Source organism: Strix uralensis, chromosome 3 (assembly GCF_047716275.1).
Source record: "Strix uralensis isolate ZFMK-TIS-50842 chromosome 3, bStrUra1, whole genome shotgun sequence".
In the NCBI taxonomy this organism is placed as follows: domain Eukaryota; kingdom Metazoa; phylum Chordata; class Aves; order Strigiformes; family Strigidae; genus Strix; species Strix uralensis.
This window is the reverse complement of record NC_133974.1, coordinates 20,850,652-20,869,902: the sequence shown is the minus strand read 5'-3', so window position 1 is coordinate 20,869,902 and position 19,251 is coordinate 20,850,652. Positions and strand designations below refer to the sequence as shown.

Sequence of the window (19,251 nt, the reverse complement as noted above, 5' to 3'; positions counted from 1 at the left end):
CTGCTAGGCTACATCTTTGAACTCTCTTAAGGACTCTGCAGCACTGGCATCACTCCAGAGCTTAATTTGGGTACGTTCTGAAAGTCTAATCATCTTCTTCAGGGAATAAACCCCTGACCATCACACTGTTAAATTCTAATGCTCTTGCTCTGCCTTTCTGTGTCTGATGCTTTTATTTTCTTTGAGGGAGATGTGGATTGTTAAATTGGTCCAGAATAGTATATTTTAGGACTCACACACTGCCTTATTATTTGGGGTCTTTGTACTCAATTCATGTGGGCCATTTCCTTTATTATTACCACTAATAAAACTGTAGCCTGTATTCTTGCTGTTTGTAACATTTATATGAATTGTGTCACCTTATATACTGTTATTATTAAATATTGCCAACATGCCAAAAATAAATTGAGCACTAAAGAAAAATACAAATAGTCCAGTGTGCCTGTCAGTAGTTCTGAAAGATGATGTAAATTGTGTCCCTAAGACTTAAGTTTGTGCAGTTTTTACTCTGTGGACCATAATAGACTTAAACATAGTCTATTATGAGCATTCAACTATACATACATGAATTACACAAACTTTCACTGCTGATCAGCACCAAGAAAGAAAAAAAAAAAGTGAAATGAAGTAAGCTACTAGATTCTACACTTATTTTAGGAAAAGATTTTTAATTAACAGTTAGTGAAGGAAACTAGGAATCAAAATACTTGAAGTATATTTTTAGTAGTCCACTAATACAAGGTGTAATGATGAGAGGTTATGTTTTCCTTGTGACAGTAAGATGCTGATATTGTCTACTTGCTTCACAAGTATGAGTTCCCTTCCATAACATTTTAAGCAACAATGTGCCACAGAGACACACAGGGCAGAACAGAAAGCGTTACTGCCCTTACTACATTGTTTTGGTGTCACTGTGGAAACACACTCCTTTGTTCTATCTACAGAAATAAACATATGTATTGTTACATAGCTAAGAAGCTAAATTCAAACCAGAAATCTTAATCTGAGCAACAATACAGACTGCCCCCCAGCTTATCTTGAATCACAGGGAAGTATGTAAGTGGACTTTCATGTTGAAATAAAGTGCACCCACATATATTTAATCCCAGGCTCAGGCCAGGGGTATTTTCTTCTTTTTCTCTATTACGAAAAAAAAAAAATCCAACATTATAATACATCAAAGAACAGCTTTAAAAGCCAGGTTAACTGCAGTATTGTATAGCATTGATCAATATAATACACAGAAAAGCAGATCTCAACTCAGCAAGTCCTAGTACGGAAAACATATTAGTCTTCTACCATCAAAACTTTTAAAGCCTTTTAAGAAAAAAAGCAATTTGTGTTTCTCAAACATCCTGACCTATGTGCAAAACTGATACGGTACAAGAGACACCTGGGCATCTCAGCACAAGGGAGAATGCACCTGCTGCTTTTGGCTTCCCTTCTCATTCAACTCCAATCAACTGGAAATCCTTGTGTGGAGGCAGACTAGATAGTTACCTTACTTTCTGTACTAGCATTTTGGCAAGGCTTACTTTTTCATGGTACAAGAGATAAAAAACTTTGCAATACCCCGATTACAAGAACTTTTCTTGTTTCTGACTCATGTATCCAGCTGGGAGACCTCCTTGGTTACGCTAGAATGAAGACTGCTTCCCAGATGGGAATATCCCATATGTGTCTATGTTGCAGGCATTTTTAGGGCACCTGAGGACGAGGAATGAGACAACACCAGTGATGGTATCTATGCCATAAACTTTCTTATATCCTTTAGAAAGGCTTTTGTAGCACTTGGTGCATCTCCCCCTTGTATTTTGCACATCCAAAGAGCTGAACCACTGCTGAACCCTACATAAAGAGCCCTGTCTGCTCCTCTCCTTCAGCTGCTTGTGACTTCCTGTGTGACAATTGGATATTTGTGATGTGAAGAGAAGCGGCTGAGGCCCCACTGAAGCCTAGACAGGAACAGATTTACCACCACCAAAGCTAGGGTCACTGTGTCTGAACAGCACTGGTCATCCACAATTAGCATTACAAGTTCACGACGTCCTTTAAACGAGTCACTAACCAGAATATGAAACACCATCTTCCTGGCTCTATGCCAAATTTAGTAGTGGCACTAAAGAGATGGGATACCTACTTCTGGACCCCATCCCAGTGCAGCTGGTCTCAACCCCTGGAAGACAGCCTGTGGCAAAGCGGTCTGAGTCTGACAAACCCATCATCACAGTCATCATGGAGCATTGTGGAGCCAGTGCACTGGCTAGCTGAAACCAGGACAAAACCCTCTAGCACTCCCTACAAGACTGACTCAACATCAGAACCCATCAAATTCACAGTGGCCTACTGTGCAATTCACTGTCCTTGTGTGCATTTACCCTCTGCCTCAATGCAGTCTCTGGAAGGCCCTCCCTATTTATTGACAAATTTGAGTACAACTTTGATGGACAAAGTTTCAGAAACAAAAGCAATGCAAATCCAAACTGTAAGTACATTGGGGAGATCATTCCTCTACATCCACACCTGGTATCATGACTGTTAACTTACCTACTTCAAAGCTGAAAATCTCTTCCGTTCTCAACTCATTTTTCTCACCATTCCTTCTAAGTCTCTCCTCCACTTCTCCCAACAATTATATCCCACTTTTCTCCACTTACAGTTCTCCAAGCTTAATAAACTCTTCCAGGTTTTACCATAGAAAGCAGGACAAGACCATCCAACCCATGGTGAAATCCCCTGCTTGTTCATTAATAAGACTCAACATTGAACAGTTAAGACTGTTGTTCTCTCCTGTACTCTTTCCTATCTGTCTGCAAGGGTTAGGACACACTTTACAGTGGAAATGGATGGATTCCCAGCCCATGCAACTGCTAAAAAAGTAAGTTTTATAAAACACTATTTAGCTGTACCCTCAGCTCCTCTGCATGAAGGCTTATGCCATCTCCACCATCTATATTCACACACATCCTTCCCTACCCATCTGTTCCTGTTTGGCCTTCCTCCAGTAGTCATGCTAAAAGTATGACTCTGAACCTGCGAAAGCAGTGAGTAGGCACCACTGCTGTGCTCACCACCTAGCATGGAGCAAGAGACAGTTGCCCCAAGCACCTGCCAACTCTGAGTGCCTCACTGGAGGATGTCACCCAGCCACACTCCAGCATTTCTCCATCCTCCACATGCTCCCCGGCTCTGATGCCAGATGTCTCTGCTCTATCTTGCAAATACACTCTTGGTCCAATTACTCTTTCAGTGTCATCTGAGGATGCTTTTTTACATATTAGAAGCAAAGAGCTTGACCCAGAATAAGGGTATACAATGATGGCATTTGTCTTCTGGGGTGAGAGAAGGGAACAGTACATTTCAAGTCCAAATGTCATTATGTCAAGAAAATAGCCATACTGTTGTTTTTTTAAATTGTTTTTAAGAAAACAAACATTACTTACTGCCAGATACAAACAGTGATGCTGTTAACAAGGAGTAATATTTTAAAACACATAATTTATACAATAATTTCTTATACCAGAGCCCTTGGAGAAACTGCAACAATGTGAAGTTGGGGAAAGGCTCATTTGTGGGAATATATCCCATCTTTGTCCTATTTTTCACTTGTGTAATCAACACCTAAGAACTATATTCCTTTTATTCCTTTGCCCTGTATAGCCTTGCCCCATTTCCTCAAACTGAAAAGACAAAAAAAGACTCATCAATGTTCTGCTGATTCTCATTGTCCAATATATTTAGGTCTTTCCCAATATCGCTGGAGTAGGCTCTTGGAGCAAGTAACCCAGGAAGTCTGTGTCTTTACCCACATCAACGAGGGCAGTTGGAGAACCAATTTAGCTGAAAATCTAGCGGTGATCTAGTGGATGTCTGGTAAGTGATGGTGGTCTCAGGTTGGGAGAAGCAGGTAATCTGGTGTCTTGGCAGACCACACTAGAAATGGGTGATGGAAACCCTGGACAGATAGCAGTGTCTTACTGCTGGTCCAGGCCTGCAATTTATCTGATGCTGGAGGGAGATGCCTTACTGCTCCTGGGTGGTGCCCCTAGGCAAGTTGGTGATACAGTACTAGTACTAGAAGTTCTCTGTTGTCTGCACATAGCAAGAGGACTTTCTGCCTTTCAATATTCCAGTGAAGTATATGGTTATCCAGTGAAAGTCTCTCCCAGGATGGCATTTTGCCACCTACAAGCTAAATGTCAGCTTGCTGAGGATTTCCTAAAATGTCGAATCCCTGTCCCAGGCAAAAGCTGCCCTTCCTGACCTTGTGTGTTTCTATTAATTTCCTAATCCCAACCAAGATTCTCAACCACCAGCCCTACTGGGCCAAATGGACAACAGTTACTTCATACAGGCACTTGTTTTGCAAGAGTGTGACAAAGCTGTGGTACTGACAGTTCTCCAACCATAGAAGGAACATACATCCTCCAGGCACCACACGCTCCAGGTTACCAGCTGCTGCAGTAGAAGACCTGACACAGCAATATCAACATTACTATAAAGGACAGGCCTGAATCTTCTGCCTAGACCATGGGATTTTTGAAGTATACCACACATGGAAACATTGTGTTGTATGATAACATGGTAGTGCATATCATACCATTAGGTCTTGTGCTGGGAAATTCAATGGGCTCTTAAATTAAGTCCCTTGAAAGGTACAGAAGGGTACAGAAGGGTTGGTGCCCAGTATTTTTTGTGGAAAATCAACAATAAAGTCAGAAAGTGTAAGAGGACAATTCAAAGAGACAGTGAAAACCATCAGGGTATTTATCTTGAGGAATGCTCTGTCAGGAAAGGGTATGTGCAACCCTATTCTGTTCTTAGCCTTCCATAAACACAGATAGGAGATAAGATAGCAGAATTTTTGGCTGGAACTATGAATCAGAAAACATTTTACCATTGTTTAATTATACAATCCAAACCCAAAATAATTTGAGGTAAGAAACCAAATCTGTATCTGAATACCCCTAGAATTTGGGTTAGCTCATCACTGAATCTGATTCACACATGACAAGTCTTCAAAAAGTACATAATGTAAAATCCTAAACTCAAGATTTTGTATGTGAAACAGGAAACTCAGGAAGGGAAAGTAAGAGACTTTAACTATAAAAATGAGGTTATCAAGTGACCAAGCAGGACCTGGTCACCTGGGAAATGCAAATTCCTGCACCCAGGTATCAGAAAAGTCAGGGAGCGGACTGACTGGGAAGCAGCTTTGCAGAGAAGGACCCAAGGCTCCTGGTGGACAAGTTGACCATGAGTCAGCAATGCACACTTGTGGCAAAAAAGACCAACAACATTGCCAGCAAGTTATCGGAGGTGATCCTTCTCCTCTACGCAGTACTGGCCACTTCTGGAGTGCTGTATCCCATGGACATGGACATACTAAAGCAAGTCCTGCAGAGGTCCACAAAGATGATGAAGGGTCTGAAGCATCTTTCATAAGAGGAGAGGCTGACAGATCTGGGACTATTTAGCCTGGGGAACTTACCAGTTGTAACTTACCTGGCTTAGGGGGATCTTACCAGTGTGTATGAATGCCTGATGGGGACATGTAAAGAAGAGGAAGCCAGACTCTTTTCAGTGATACCCAGTAACAGGAAAAGAGGAAATAGGAACAAAAAACTGGCAGAATACAGGAAATTCTATTTAAACATCAGAATTGTTGGGAGTTTCTTTTACGTGAGGGTGATCAAACACTGGAGGAGGTTGGCCAGAGAACTCTATGGAGACATTCAAAGCCCAGCTGGACACAGCCCTGAGAAACCTGCTCTAGCTTACTCTGATTTGGGGAGGTAGATTGGACTAGATCTCCAGAAGTCCCTTCCAGCCGTAACGATTCTGTGATTCTGTAATTCTACATATGGAAGTAGAAAGTCTTTAGGAAAATATCCATTTCAGAGACTGCAGATACATTTTGAATACGATTTCAGGATGGTTTGAGGGTGAGGGTTAACTATATGTATTATATTTATGTATTAGAACATATATATTAGTATACATCAGAAATATATTCCAATATAACTCAATATATTCTTAAACAAAAGGATGGGTTATCTGAGAATGTATCTTGGTTGGTAGCTTAGAGATTTGAGCAAAAATCTCGGATTAGAATTGCAAAAATTCAAAAAATTCAAGTCTAAGCTGATGACGTATCAGTTAATCAAAACAGTATTATATAACAGTGATAATGAGTATTCAGACATGTAAAATTTACAAGATAACAAGAAATATGAAGCCAGTGCCATATAGAGTATTCTTGCCTGGGAAGAAAAGTTCTGAAGTACAAAAGCTAGTCTCTACCATGCAACTGCTCAATTTTCTAGCACCCTCTGACATTTCCTCTGGGTTATCTTTCATACATTATTGTTTCCTATTAACGTTTGCAAAGCTAATTGTACATCTCTGATTGCTCCTTGAGTCTTTCATTTGTGGTGACGCCCAAGCAAAACCTTGACAAAGATTAGGTAGAAGGTATACTGTAATCACTGCTTGCAACGTTGACCTCGAATGTCTTCCAGTTTGCTTGCACTTCACCATCAATGTGCTTTTCACCTGATATACGGTACTTACAGTCCTAGTTTTTTACAGTAAGGACTGTAGTCTACTCTAGCTGATGGTAGGCACTGACATATTTGTTCACAAGACAAGATCAAGATGCCACTGAGACAGTAAAATTAAAAAAAAATGGTAATATTTATTAAACAGTAGAATGTAACTAATTTAATAATAGTTAAAAGTTGTCTCCTCTAGGAGTGCTCAGCTCAGGGATTCTTCACAGAGAAGAGAATGCTAACTTTCATCTTATAAGGGCCACTGAAGCCCTTTCATGTGACTCATGAGAATCTATTGAAAATAAAGGCTACACTTTTAGTTTCATACTGGCAATTTACACATTAATCCTAAATTGCTCATCCATTACAAAAAGTACATGAGCACCTGCCCTGTCCCTCACATCCAAGCACTGCTTGGTACACTACAATAGACTGTAGCAGCAGAACTGAGCTGGTTGATATTAAATAAGTTTTTGAAGAAGCCTGAAATCCATTGGTGTATCTTGTCTCTTCATCTGAAATTTAAAAATTATTCATGTTCAAGAGAGTATTGGACGCTCTTACAGAGGCAGGCAATTTAACATAACTGGCCACTGTTCACAGTCAGGATACATTCAGACCATCTCTTTCTTTTGTTATCTTTAGTAGCTAATAATCACTGTTGGGAATCTGAGCCTCATTCAACTCTCTGGTCACTTAACACAATATTTTTGGTTTCACTGGTTGCATAAAAGATCATGGCAAACAATAAGCTCACCTGATGCAGACCAGTGGAAACTGTTTAAACCATGAGCTTTAGTGTAGCTAAGGCAACTCAGAGTGGTTGAGCTTCTGTCCCTGCCATTACAGTGAACTGTGCAGTATGTATACTCCAGCTTCTTTGTTTAAAAAAAGGCAAGTCTTCTGCTACTGCAGAAAAGTCAATGAATGTTTTGTGTAAAATCTACGGGAGGATATAGTCCTAAAGCATTCTGCAGCTGTTAACTATATGTTTTCTTTTCCTCCCAAGATTGTGCTTACAAACAGTAGTCAAATACTATTATTGCTATAATTGAGACATCTGTTAAAACAGTAAAAACAAAAAGCACCACAGTAGAAAGGAAAATTTTAAAACAATTCTAGTCAATGGTAGAAGGACAAACAAAAGGTTTTACAAACAGATAAGGATCAGGAGAATTTTGAGGGAGACTATAGTCTCTTGGTGTGATGGATGGAGGCGAGTTGATGACAGATGAGGCACAGAGTGCTGCAAAGCTAAAAGATTTCTTTGTCTCAAGTATGTTCACTAGGGAGAAAGAGGGAAACATGCCAGAATCAGAGAGAAGTTTCCTGGAGGCAGAAAATGAAAAATTAATGAAATGAAGAGTGACACCAGAATAAGTAAAAAGGAATCAGTCAGTGAAAAGGAATGTACAATTCTAGTATTGGATGGCCTGTATCCCAGCACTCAAAAAGATACTGTATTTATACATTTTAACTAAGTTGGGAACTAAATTTATTACTGTCAATAGAAAAGGCAGATGACTTACACACTTACCAGAGTTCATTAGGGGTTGAGGGATGGGTAAAAAGAGATTTCAGGGGAAAAGACTTTAGAATGGTGTGGATTAGGGTACAAACAGCAAGCAGCTCTGAAATAAAACAGACTCTGAGCACTGGCTGCAGAAGCCAGTATTTTCACACTGCATGTCTAAATGAAGGTAAAATGTTGCAGAGTAAAAGTTTGTGTACACAGACATGTGAATAAGGGTTCTAACACTTCAATTTAAGAGAGGTTTTAGATAACTAAATTATCAAATTTTTAAATTATTACCTGGGTCTTTAAAAGCTTTACATAGAAAAGTATTGTATGCATATACATGTATGCATTATTTGGTATTATTCTGAAGTGTAATTGCAATTAAGTTATGTACTAGTAAGTTTCTAAATCAGGATTCACAAAGCACAAACTGAAGACAGGATATGCATAAAGGTATGGAGAGTTATATCAGACCCCGAATCTGCCAAAGAAATATAGAAACCCCCCTATTTAAATGTATGACTTAAATTAGTAAGGACAGGAGGACTGGGCTGAAAATTTATGGTAGCTGGATATAATGGGCTAGAGACTTAAGTCAGTATGTTGATCTCTCAACAAGTTACAAAAAACCATGCAGTTATCTAAAGAGAGGAGATCATTAATGACATAAGGACAAGGAAGAAAACAACTTAGATTAGCGATGACAGCATTTTGCACTGCATTACAACCAGGATTTTAGAAATAAATCCAATTTCTAGAACTATGAAACACAATGTGAAAAAGTTTGCCATAAAAAAATTAAAACCAGACACAGCCAAATAGAATTAAACACTCCACAGGTCACACTCAGGCTTTGTTAAACCTCGTAGTTTGATGTGCGTATTTTACAGTACCAACCATAAGCCACAGTGAGATGTGGAACCTCCTCATGCTAACCATGATACAAACCTGTAAGCATCCGCTGAACAAATCTACTTTTTACTGAAGTCAATTAAGCAATTCGTGTAAATTTGTATTCACAAATAAATACAAATCATTACAAATTCAGAGTAGCACCTTGCTTCTCAAATGGTACTGTTGATTTCACAGCATTGTATAACTCAATACCAGCTACTTCTCGAGTGAAGATGCAAACAAGTTTAGATACTATGACAGAAGAATAGGGATGAAGGGAGATAAAATACTCTCAGATAGGAATAGGATTATGGAAATGAATCGTGCAATTCCTTGGTGTGAATTAATTCAACACTGATGATGTTTTTGAAAACCACACTGAGGCAATAAAGCAATATTGATCTTCTCAATTTCTACAGACCCAAACTGATAACATTAAAATAGAAATTATGGAAGATAGAATGAAAATAATCAATAACAGTCTGCATATTGCTACACTGTGCACAAAAAAAATGCTCTGTTGATTGCAATTACAACGCATACTAATTCATGAATATTAACTAAGTCTTAATCTTTTTCTTGTGGGAAAAGTCATTCTCAGAAGTGAAACAAACTTCTTCACTACCACATCTCATACTGCATCCCCACCGCCAGTTGTTCATTACCATGATCAATAACCATTTTCTGCTTATTTCATCATCACCCAAAAAGTGCACAATGCCTTCACCTTTTTGAAGTATTGAGGGATGTTACTTCTCTTCTTTTTACGTACACATGTCAGCGTCTATTTATTTCAGTGAATATGGCCAGAGAAACAGGCCCTATTCTAGAAAGAGAATGTCAAAGGTTTGTGACAGTCTTTATTAGGAGTTTGCTTCGCAGTTTGCAGTTAGCCCTGGAGATGATTCTCTCTCTCCTACCAATGAGCAACTACATCACTTATAGAGTTCCTTTGTGCTGGAACTGCTCAATGTAACCGCAGAGTCGAAGTGTAAGATGAGAATGTGTGCCACTCAGCCCTGCGTTTAAATTCACCAGGCAATCCCTCCTATTCGACAGAGACAGCCAAGAGAGAAGCTAGTAGTAACCGCTAAAACATGCCAGCTGTTTATTTGGCTTTCTTCCCTCAAAGATTACTAAACAGCACAGACTGAAACAAAGGATTAGGAATGCTCATGATTTCATTTTGCTAGAAATACCACAACTAGAAGGAGATATCCTGTATTATAAATTATTTTAAGTATGACATTTTATTTTTTCTACCTATTTCAACTAGAACAAAGCCAAATCAGTTAAATAAAATGAATGTAAATAAATGAAAACGTCTGGGATTTTTCAGCAGAAAGACAAAGCTTTTACAATCTGATTCTGAGCAATCAACATATCACTCTCTGCTACACTAACTGCAATAGGAATTCGATATTTGAGCTCTTGATACTTGTTTTCAAGATGCAATTGGACAGGTCTCATCGAGGCTCCCTTTCCTACAAAAGGTTGGACCAGATGATCTTTTGAGGTCCCTTCTATCCTGGGCAGTTCTATGATGATTGAAATATTATTTTTTCCATTGCTTTCTAACTAGGTTACCTTAGTACCATTTTTGCTTCTTAACAAGTTTAAAAGCAGTACACTGGAATTATATGATAGCTATCAGTGCAGACTGAATTTCTTCATCAAGTAGTGGGGAGTGTATAATCTTGTGCACCGGACTGATCATGCAACTCGCTGCTGCTTTAGGCAGGCAGTTAAGGTAATTGCCCATCATAGAGACTCTTACACTGATTGCACGTTAGAAAGAGGAGGCAACTGGTTTCCCATTCTCTCATTTGCTGATACTAGCTTTATGGTGCTACCACCAGATCTATGTGTAATGCATGACTCTTTACAACTTTGTTTACATGGCACAAAATATATTTTGTTTACTACAGAAATCTTAACCAAGCTTTAAATGTTCATTGAGAACCAAAACAATCCAAAAAATTAAACCCCATTTCCTCATAAACTAATAGTGTTAGCAGTCAATTTAAGCAACAAAACAAGCAGTTTGCAAACTATTTAAAAGGCATGCTTCCTTTCCTGAGTACTTCTTGGTGCCCTAAATGAGAAAAATGTACTGATCTTAATAGAAACAATTATGAGCAGAAGCTTTTGCTTTCTAATTGAAGTAGAGTTGCTACTAGAACACAGCTTTTCTTTGTCATGTTGTAATTAAAGCTACTCCTTACGCATTTATGTATGTGCATGAGAGACAGTGGTCCAAACACCTACATCTATGTGATTAGAACACTGAAATAAAGATGGCTGTGATGTTTAGCCTTTTAATGAGTGCAAATATACATAGAAATGGTAAGATAGCATATAATCAATCTACTAGTGTCTATCCACAGAACATGCAAAGACCATGTCAAAAAAATGTTTTCTCACTTAACCTTGAATGGTATAACCTCTAAATTATATTGTCACTGCTTTTAATTCTTTTTCCTGATATTGCCAAAAGCAAGGCCCGTTATAGCCACTGATGTTTCATGAAAATAGTTCCTCTAAGTATGAAAACGTAGCAGTAGCTTTAAGAAGGTTGAAGAGAATGTTTTATAAACTGTACTGCTGACACATAAAGCCAAGTGTTCAGCAGCCTACTACACCAAACATTACACCTCTCAGTTTATTGGGACTGCTAGCCTTCATTGACCAAATGAAGATATCTATAATACAGAAGACTCTTATCTAAGCTCATCACTCTAAATGCTGCTGACTATAAAGGAGGCCTAAGGCACTGAGCTCAAATGTAGATATCTAAATTGTAGAAGAGACAAATCAACCCGCACATGTCTTTTAGCACCTGTCTCGAAGGAATGCTAAGGGAAATTCCACTTTTTACACTACTGAGGCCTTTCATGTCATCTCAACACACAAGCACAGCAAAGAATACAATTCTTTTTTGTATTCAAAGAATGCAATTCTGGTCTACAAGATTCTTATATCAAAGCGCTTAAAATTCTGTCTTCTCTAAAAGTAATCATCTGACAGAGTTCAGGACAGCTGCTATACTACATTCCTCAGGCTGTTTCCCCTATATTTAAACAAAACAAATATAAATTAAATATGTTGTATAACATAGCAATGTGCTTAGGTGTTAACACTTCTCTAATGTGTGTAAAAAGACTTCAATTTGTGTATGTTCTATTAACCTGAATAATACAGAAAATGAAGCATTTACAACGTAGTAGATCATACTGACCTGATGTGTCATTATATTAAGCTCTCATGTCACAAATGCAGGGTGTTACCTCATATCCAAGCAAATCTGAACACATTGCAGACACAATACAATTTTCTTGGAGATAAATACTTAAGTGCACAGCTGGACAACTTTACCAGTAGCGTACAAGTGAGAAACATGAAAGAAGATGCTTGCAGATAAGATGTGGCCCATAGCAGGTGAGAGCAGAGGCTAACATAAACTTTGCTTTGCCAGGGAACAATTACAGGCATGTCAGATCACTGTGGCAGAGGTTGAAGTGTCAGCAATGTGAGGGAACAAAGAAAATACTTCTAAGTATAGCAAGGCTCGAAAGAAAATACTTTTAAGTATAGCAAGGCTATGGTTTTATTACTATGCCTTCAAACTTTAACTTGGGCCTTTTTGCCAGTGGCAAGATTCCTTTGGTTTAAACAATCACTTGCCATGGTCTAAATTACTGCTGGTACAGAGCCGACACACAAATCTACCATTCTCATTCTGCTGCTAGTACTTTGTGACTAAAACTTGGCAAAATGCTGTTCAGACCCAAACTCAGAAACTTCCTAGTCACCTTGCTTGCATCAATATAAAACCTGGTTTTACACAAGTAGTGATAAAAAGGATTTCCAGCTTTTATCCTGGACACGAGGGTTTTGAGGTACCAAGTGGACAACACTTGGAGAATGAACCCAGGTTTGCTCAGAAAGATTTGTGTAGGCACCATAAAGAAGTCCTTCCAAAATTAAGTCAGCAGTGTACTAAGTTCTTGAATAATGTCTTACTGATTTGAGAAAGCAATTCAGGCTTCAAACATAACTCAATCTTTGTTAAAGGCAAAGAAATATGGGAAGTCAAATACAGAAATGATGTGAATGAATATGTGGTCTTTCAGTGTCTTATCCACCATCTCATGTAAGCTTCCTATGACAATAAAACAACCTGAATTAGTTTTAACCCTGACCTGATATGGTTTCGGGGGGGGGTGGGGTGGGGGAAGAACATTTAAAAACTCAGGAGTGAGGTCACCACAATACATTTACAAAAACATCACAAAACATGCCATGTTTTGGAGCAGAGCAGTAGAACATCTCAGCTCCATCTGTAAGCCCAGCTTCTACTCAAAATGCCACAGGATGGCTCTGGTGGGTTTGGAAGTGTCCCCTGATCACCGCTTAGATCCATGGATGACATTGGGCTGTTAGGCTTAGCTGGAAGAGAGGGCTGGCACACTGAGGGTAGGCAGTGCCAAACAGGCAGCCATTCTCTGCAGTCCTCGCCTGCCTTGTGATTAATATGCTCTTTGTTCAGTAACTGTGATATATAATAGATTAATATATTAGTTTAATGCAAAATAGGTTGATATAAAATGAGTGCAGAGAAGGTAAGACTATCTCAACACATTTGGTACACTCGGGGACACCAGAAAAGGCTGAGAGCTCAGCTATCTTGAAGCCACAACAGTGAAATTCATAGAAAATTATATTCACATTTTCCTTGTCCAGGACCATGAGGCTTCTCCTCCATGTCACTCCAACTTCTGACAAGGCTCTTGGACTGTATTCAGCTTGCCTCCTTGGACCTTACAGGGAGAAGTCTCTCACAGAATCACAGAATCATCTAGGTTGGAAAAGACCTTGAAGATCATCCAGTCCAACCATCAACCCAACATTAATAGTTACCAACTACACCATATCCCTAAGTGCTATGTCAACCCAACTCTTAAACACCTCCAGGGATGGGGACTCCACAACCTCCCTGGGCAGCCCATTCCAATGCCTAACAACCCGTTCTGTAAAGAAATACTTCCTAATATCCAGTCTAAACCTTCCCTGGCACAACTTGAGGCCATTCCCTCTTGTCCTATCGCTTATTACTTGGTTAAAGAGACTCATCCCGAGCTCTCTGCAACCTCCTTTCAGGTAGTTGTAGAGGGCGATGAGGTCTCCCCTCAGCCTCCTCTTCTCCAGACTAAACAACCCCAGTTCCCTCAGCCGCTCCTCGTACGACATGTGCTCCAGACCCTTCACCAGCTTCGTTGCCCTTCTCTGGACACGCTCGAGTAATTCAATGTCCTTTTTGTAGTGGGGGGGCCCAAAACTGAACACAGTCATTGAGGTGAGGCCTCACCAGTGCTGAGTACAGGGGTAAAATCACTTCCCTGTCCCTGGTGGCCACGCTATTTCTGATGCAAGCCAGGATGCCACTGGCCCTCTTGGCCACCTGGGCACACTGCTGGCTCATGTCTCACAGTAGACATGTGATGGCTCACAGTAGACTGTCATGATCTCCACAGCATGGCGCATTTTTCTAATGAACATTAATCATGTTTGCAATAGCTAACAGTACTGAAACGTAAATTATGCCTATTTGAACTGAGATGAACATGACAGAATCCACTTAATGGGATATTATTGAAAGCTCCTCCCAAAAATTCAGTCAGCACCACTTCAGTCACACCTGGTTAATAGCTGAACGTTACCTTTGTAATCATTTTTGGAAGAGAAAATTTAGTTTCTGCTACCCATGGTTACAGTGCCTCTTTTACCAGCTCAATCTTTATTTAACAATCTCCAGGAAACGTTAACCATATTCAACAACAAATGCATAAATTCCTTTTATTGTTCAACAGTGGTCAGCAAGCTAAACTAATGGGTGCCCTAGAAATACATAAAATACAAAGACATAGAAGACCTTACTCTTTCCTATTGTGGACCATGTTTTACATCTGTTCAAAATTGCTGTGCCTGTTATGTGACAGGGCATGCATGGTGTATCAAGGAAGAGTGACAGAGGGGGGAGCTGGAGTCCCCACTCACTATCCTCAGCAGAGTCAGAGGTGTGTGGTGGTGAGGCCAGCAGGCAGAGCCAGGACCCCCAGGTGCCATCCTCAGGCCACATGAGAACTTTCAGCATGACACAGGACTCCTCATTTCATCTGCCTTTGTAGCAAGGGAATAATACTACTTCCTTTATCCTGGTTTACCTCCTGTTTGTCTCTTCAGATAGCAATTTACTTGTGCAGGTACCATTTTTCACTGTGTCCATATAGCACAATAGGATACCAATCTCAGTTAGGGCATCAATGTGTTAATACACCTAATAAAGGGTTGAATATATATTCCCTATATTTTGAAGAGTAGTTAATTATACTTTTTTCATAAAGCTGTACTTTTTCCTCTTTCCTTTAATAAAAATCCTCAATATTCAGTTGAGAAAGCAGGAAGTTATTTATGTCTCCCTGACATGGGAGCATAGCTTGGTCTCAGACGTCGTTTAAAGCAGCCTCAAAGCTATTCAAAACTGTATCAGGCTGGCTGCAGCCGCAGATCAATTGCAGTATAACTTCAGCCTTCTTTTCCCTGTCCTGGCAGCTTCAGGGATGTGCTAGATGACCTGACTAGACTTCTTTAAGCTCATACTCTAAGGAGTCTCTACCTGCAGAAATCTGGGAAATCTCTTGTTCCTTTATAACACAGGAGCACTTAGCAGCAGAGTTTCCAGAGTATTTAGGTAAGTAATAGAGCAGATACTGAAAACCAAGGTTTAGTTTTTTCTGTCATAAATCTAAATTACAATTTTGATATCTTTCAACTTATTCTAAAGAATACAAGTAATGATGCTTCTAAAGGATTCAGATGAAAACACACAACAAAGTTGGAAGCAGTTATACCTGTATTCATATCTTACTACTTACTCATATTTTACTCCCTCAAAAAACATTCAGCTACTGCACAAAAATTGTTCTCACCAGATGGGAACTATTATCTCCTCTTGCCATGACAGGAAAAGGGAAGGAGCTTTTTCAAAAAAAATAAATTCTGGGGTATAAATGAAGACAAAATTCAAATATCCACAATTATAAAGTTGTACTGGTTAGAAAAGCCTTTTCCCAAACATGAAAAATTAACAGCCTGGCAGCATGGATTAATTATGGATTAATATACATGGCTATAGTAACCCTTAGCTCCCAGTATTTTGAGTACACAGTGTTTGCAGTCACATACGTAAACACTGGCTATCTCGTAGAGAGTAGGATTTCTTTCTAAGAAGAGTACATATAGAAACATGCTTTAGAAATTTGTGTAGTAATCTCTTGATGTTTAAAAATATAATGCTATACAGAATAGACTGGGCATCTGTTTTGGGTTAACCCTGGTAGGCAGATAAGCACCACAGAGACACTTGCTCACTTCTCCCAGAGGGATGGGGGAGAGAATTGGAAGGACAGAAGTTAGAAAACTTGTAGGTTAACATAAAGACAGTTTAATAAATAAATAAAAAAGAAACAAAGAAAAACAAACCCAAGAAAAACAGGTGATGCAAAAAAACCCAATTGCTCACCACCAGCTGACCAATGACCAGCCAGTCCCCAAGCAACAGCAGTCCTGGCAACTTTTATTTCTGACCATGATGTCCTGTGGTATGGGATATCCCTGTGGTCATCTGGGGTCAGCTGTCCCGGCTGTGTCCGCTCCCAACCCCTTGTGCACCCCCAGCCCACTCACTGGTGGGACAGCATAAGAAACAGAAAAGGCTGTGATGCTGTGCAAGCACTGTTCAGCAATAGATAAAACATCACTGTGTTACCAACACTGTTTTGGTCACAAATGCAAAACATAGCACCATAGAAGCTGCTATGAAGAACATTAACCCCATCCTTGCCAAAAACAGTACAGCATGCCTACTGGTACTCTCTTGTACCTTGAACTCGGCACATCCTCTGGCTAGCATTGCCTACACCTGGTACATAAACGGTGCACCACCATCCAAATGTATGAGCTGCAGTGTGGAAGCTTTATCACTGTGCTGGGATAGCTGCTCAGCAAGACTTACTCACTAGAGTGTCATGCAGTCACATCACTTCCACTCCCAGTACTCACTCATGCTGAAACAAGTTTTATGCCTTGCCTCATCGTTCTGGTAGCTCCAGGCCAGTTTGGGTCCTTCTGTAGTGGGAGACACTGATTTGCCCAATTACATGTCATATTATCTTAGACCCATATAAAACAGGCCATATAAAAGAATGACACCTTCCCTCCTGAATGAACAGTGAGAAGTTAGCAATTACTGTGGTCCATGTGTTATGGCTTTATCTCTCCTACACCAGCTACCAGGTAAGGGTAGGGAACCAATCCCTATCAAGCACACTTCTTTCTGTCATGTGCTAAATGACATTCATGCTTAGCTACACACCTGGATCTGCACAGAACATCCTGAACAGAGGCAGTGCAACGTGTCCATTACCACTGCAGTCCGTGAGAGGCTGAAGCACATGAACAGTGACGCTGTCCACCTTGAACATGATCCACATCACCTAATCCTAGAACCAGAACTCCAGTGCAACAAGGTGCTAAGTCCTGTAAGCGAGTCCCAAAAGAGAAAGGTTAGTCTCAAGGTTTTGCATCATTTTGGAACACAGTATGTGTCACCTATCCTTGACTCTTGGTAGACTCAGACCTGCCTGGTGACTTAAACACACAATCAGCATAATATTGTTGTAAGTGAATATGTACAGTCACCATTGTTATAGCAGTGCTTTTGGATGATGTCTGTTTTTCATCTGCATCTTCTCACTTTATTTAAGAACTGATTAGATGCTAGTCCTCATATATTCCATGCTTCAACACAGTGCTGACAGTGTTCCAGAGGCCAGGGTCACCCTTTTCAGGGATGACCCAGTCTACAGCTCACACCAAGAACCAGGAATGGTTAAGACACAGGCAGCAAAGATTAGCCACATCTGACTAAAAGGCCCCCATACACTACTCAGTCATCTCTGAAGGGTTCAGGGCACAGAGGCTGCTGCGGGTGCAGGGGGTGTTAGAGAAGTCTGCAGGGCTATGACTCCCCTTTGGAGATTGGCTGTAGTGTCCTGCGGGGCTTGGAGGTTACCCTGGAGTTCTGGAGGGCTGATGTCATGGAAAGGGCAGGTCCCATAGCACCCACCATGGAGGCAAGGTCCTATATCGCCTGGGGGTCAGGCTCCACAGTGCTGGGCCCATCGGCAGGGTCGAGGAGGGCCGGGGGGCGGCCAGGCAGGGCTGGCAGGGCTGCTGGGGCCCTTGGGGCCTGGATGAGAGATTAGCAGTACTCTTCATCAAAGACTAAGCTTATTCAAACAGGTTTTTAACAGTTCATAAAGCAAAGCTTCTTTTCCTCTGATAATTCAAAATGGCCAAAATCTCCTGAAGACACTGGTGACCAGAACCTGATATTTGTTGACAGCTGAATTTGTTTACTCCCTGTTTAGGATCTGCTAATGGCAAATTGCTACAGAGAGAAATCAGAAAGCATAAGGATGAAAAAATGTTTTCCACATCATAAGTTGCTATTACCAGAATTACGGCATCCGAGAATTGCCATGAATAACATCTTCAGGCTGTCACAAGAACAAGTGTGCTTTGGTCCTTTCTTCCTTGTTGCCCACGACTTTGTCACACAAACAGTTAAGGTTTTCAGCTGTTTCCCACTACAGACTTTGTTGTAGGTCTGAGTTACCAGCCTCTTTCAACCCCTAATGTGCTCTTACTCTTGAATTATTTTCAAGCCAGAAGAAAATGTCAAAGAAGCAGGATTTTGGGTGGGGGGTGGGAAGGTAAGCCCATGGATACCTCTTTTCCAAAGCTCACTAGGCTTCATATATAAGTCACTTTCATGCCATATTTTATACTTGCAGAATGCACAGATATTGTAAGGTAATTTTTAAAGTTGTATGTTAGGTCTAAATATACAATCCCATTAATGAATGACATGGACTGGAAATGGGGTTTATAAGTCTCTCTCCCATATTATATTTTGAAAGTGCAACCCCCTGTATTTTAAAATTGGGTTAATATGCTGTATAATAATAATTCATATTTATATTGCAGCTTTCATTCTGCTAGACCGCAGAATGCTTCCAATTACGTGCATACCACAGTACAGATGCAGCCATCTCTGTGGCAGGTGTAAAGCAGGCAACAGCAGAAGAGAGAGGAACTTCAGAGCTTAAGGCAGTATGGTCAACCTCTAGGCTGAAGCCACCAGCATAGAGCAGAATAACT

The 19,251-nt window shown here is 40.2% G+C and overlaps 1 protein-coding gene across 11 annotated transcripts in view; it reads right to left on the bottom strand.

The window, feature by feature from the left end:
* MYT1L (myelin transcription factor 1 like) overlaps positions 1-19,251 on the bottom strand; it is a 314,516-nt gene that overhangs the window by 177,677 nt on the left and 117,588 nt on the right. For 6 of the 11 annotated variants that reach the window (XM_074861638.1, XM_074861640.1, XM_074861647.1 and 3 more), the window contains exon 1: positions 17,402-17,496. The exons of the other annotated variants lie outside the window; for them this stretch is intronic. In XM_074861638.1, coding sequence (XP_074717739.1) covers positions 17,402-17,482 — 81 coding nt within the window. In that variant the 5' untranslated portion in view covers positions 17,483-17,496. Of the gene's footprint in view, positions 1-17,401; positions 17,497-19,251 lie in introns of those variants that run through there. 11 annotated transcript variants of the gene reach the window in all.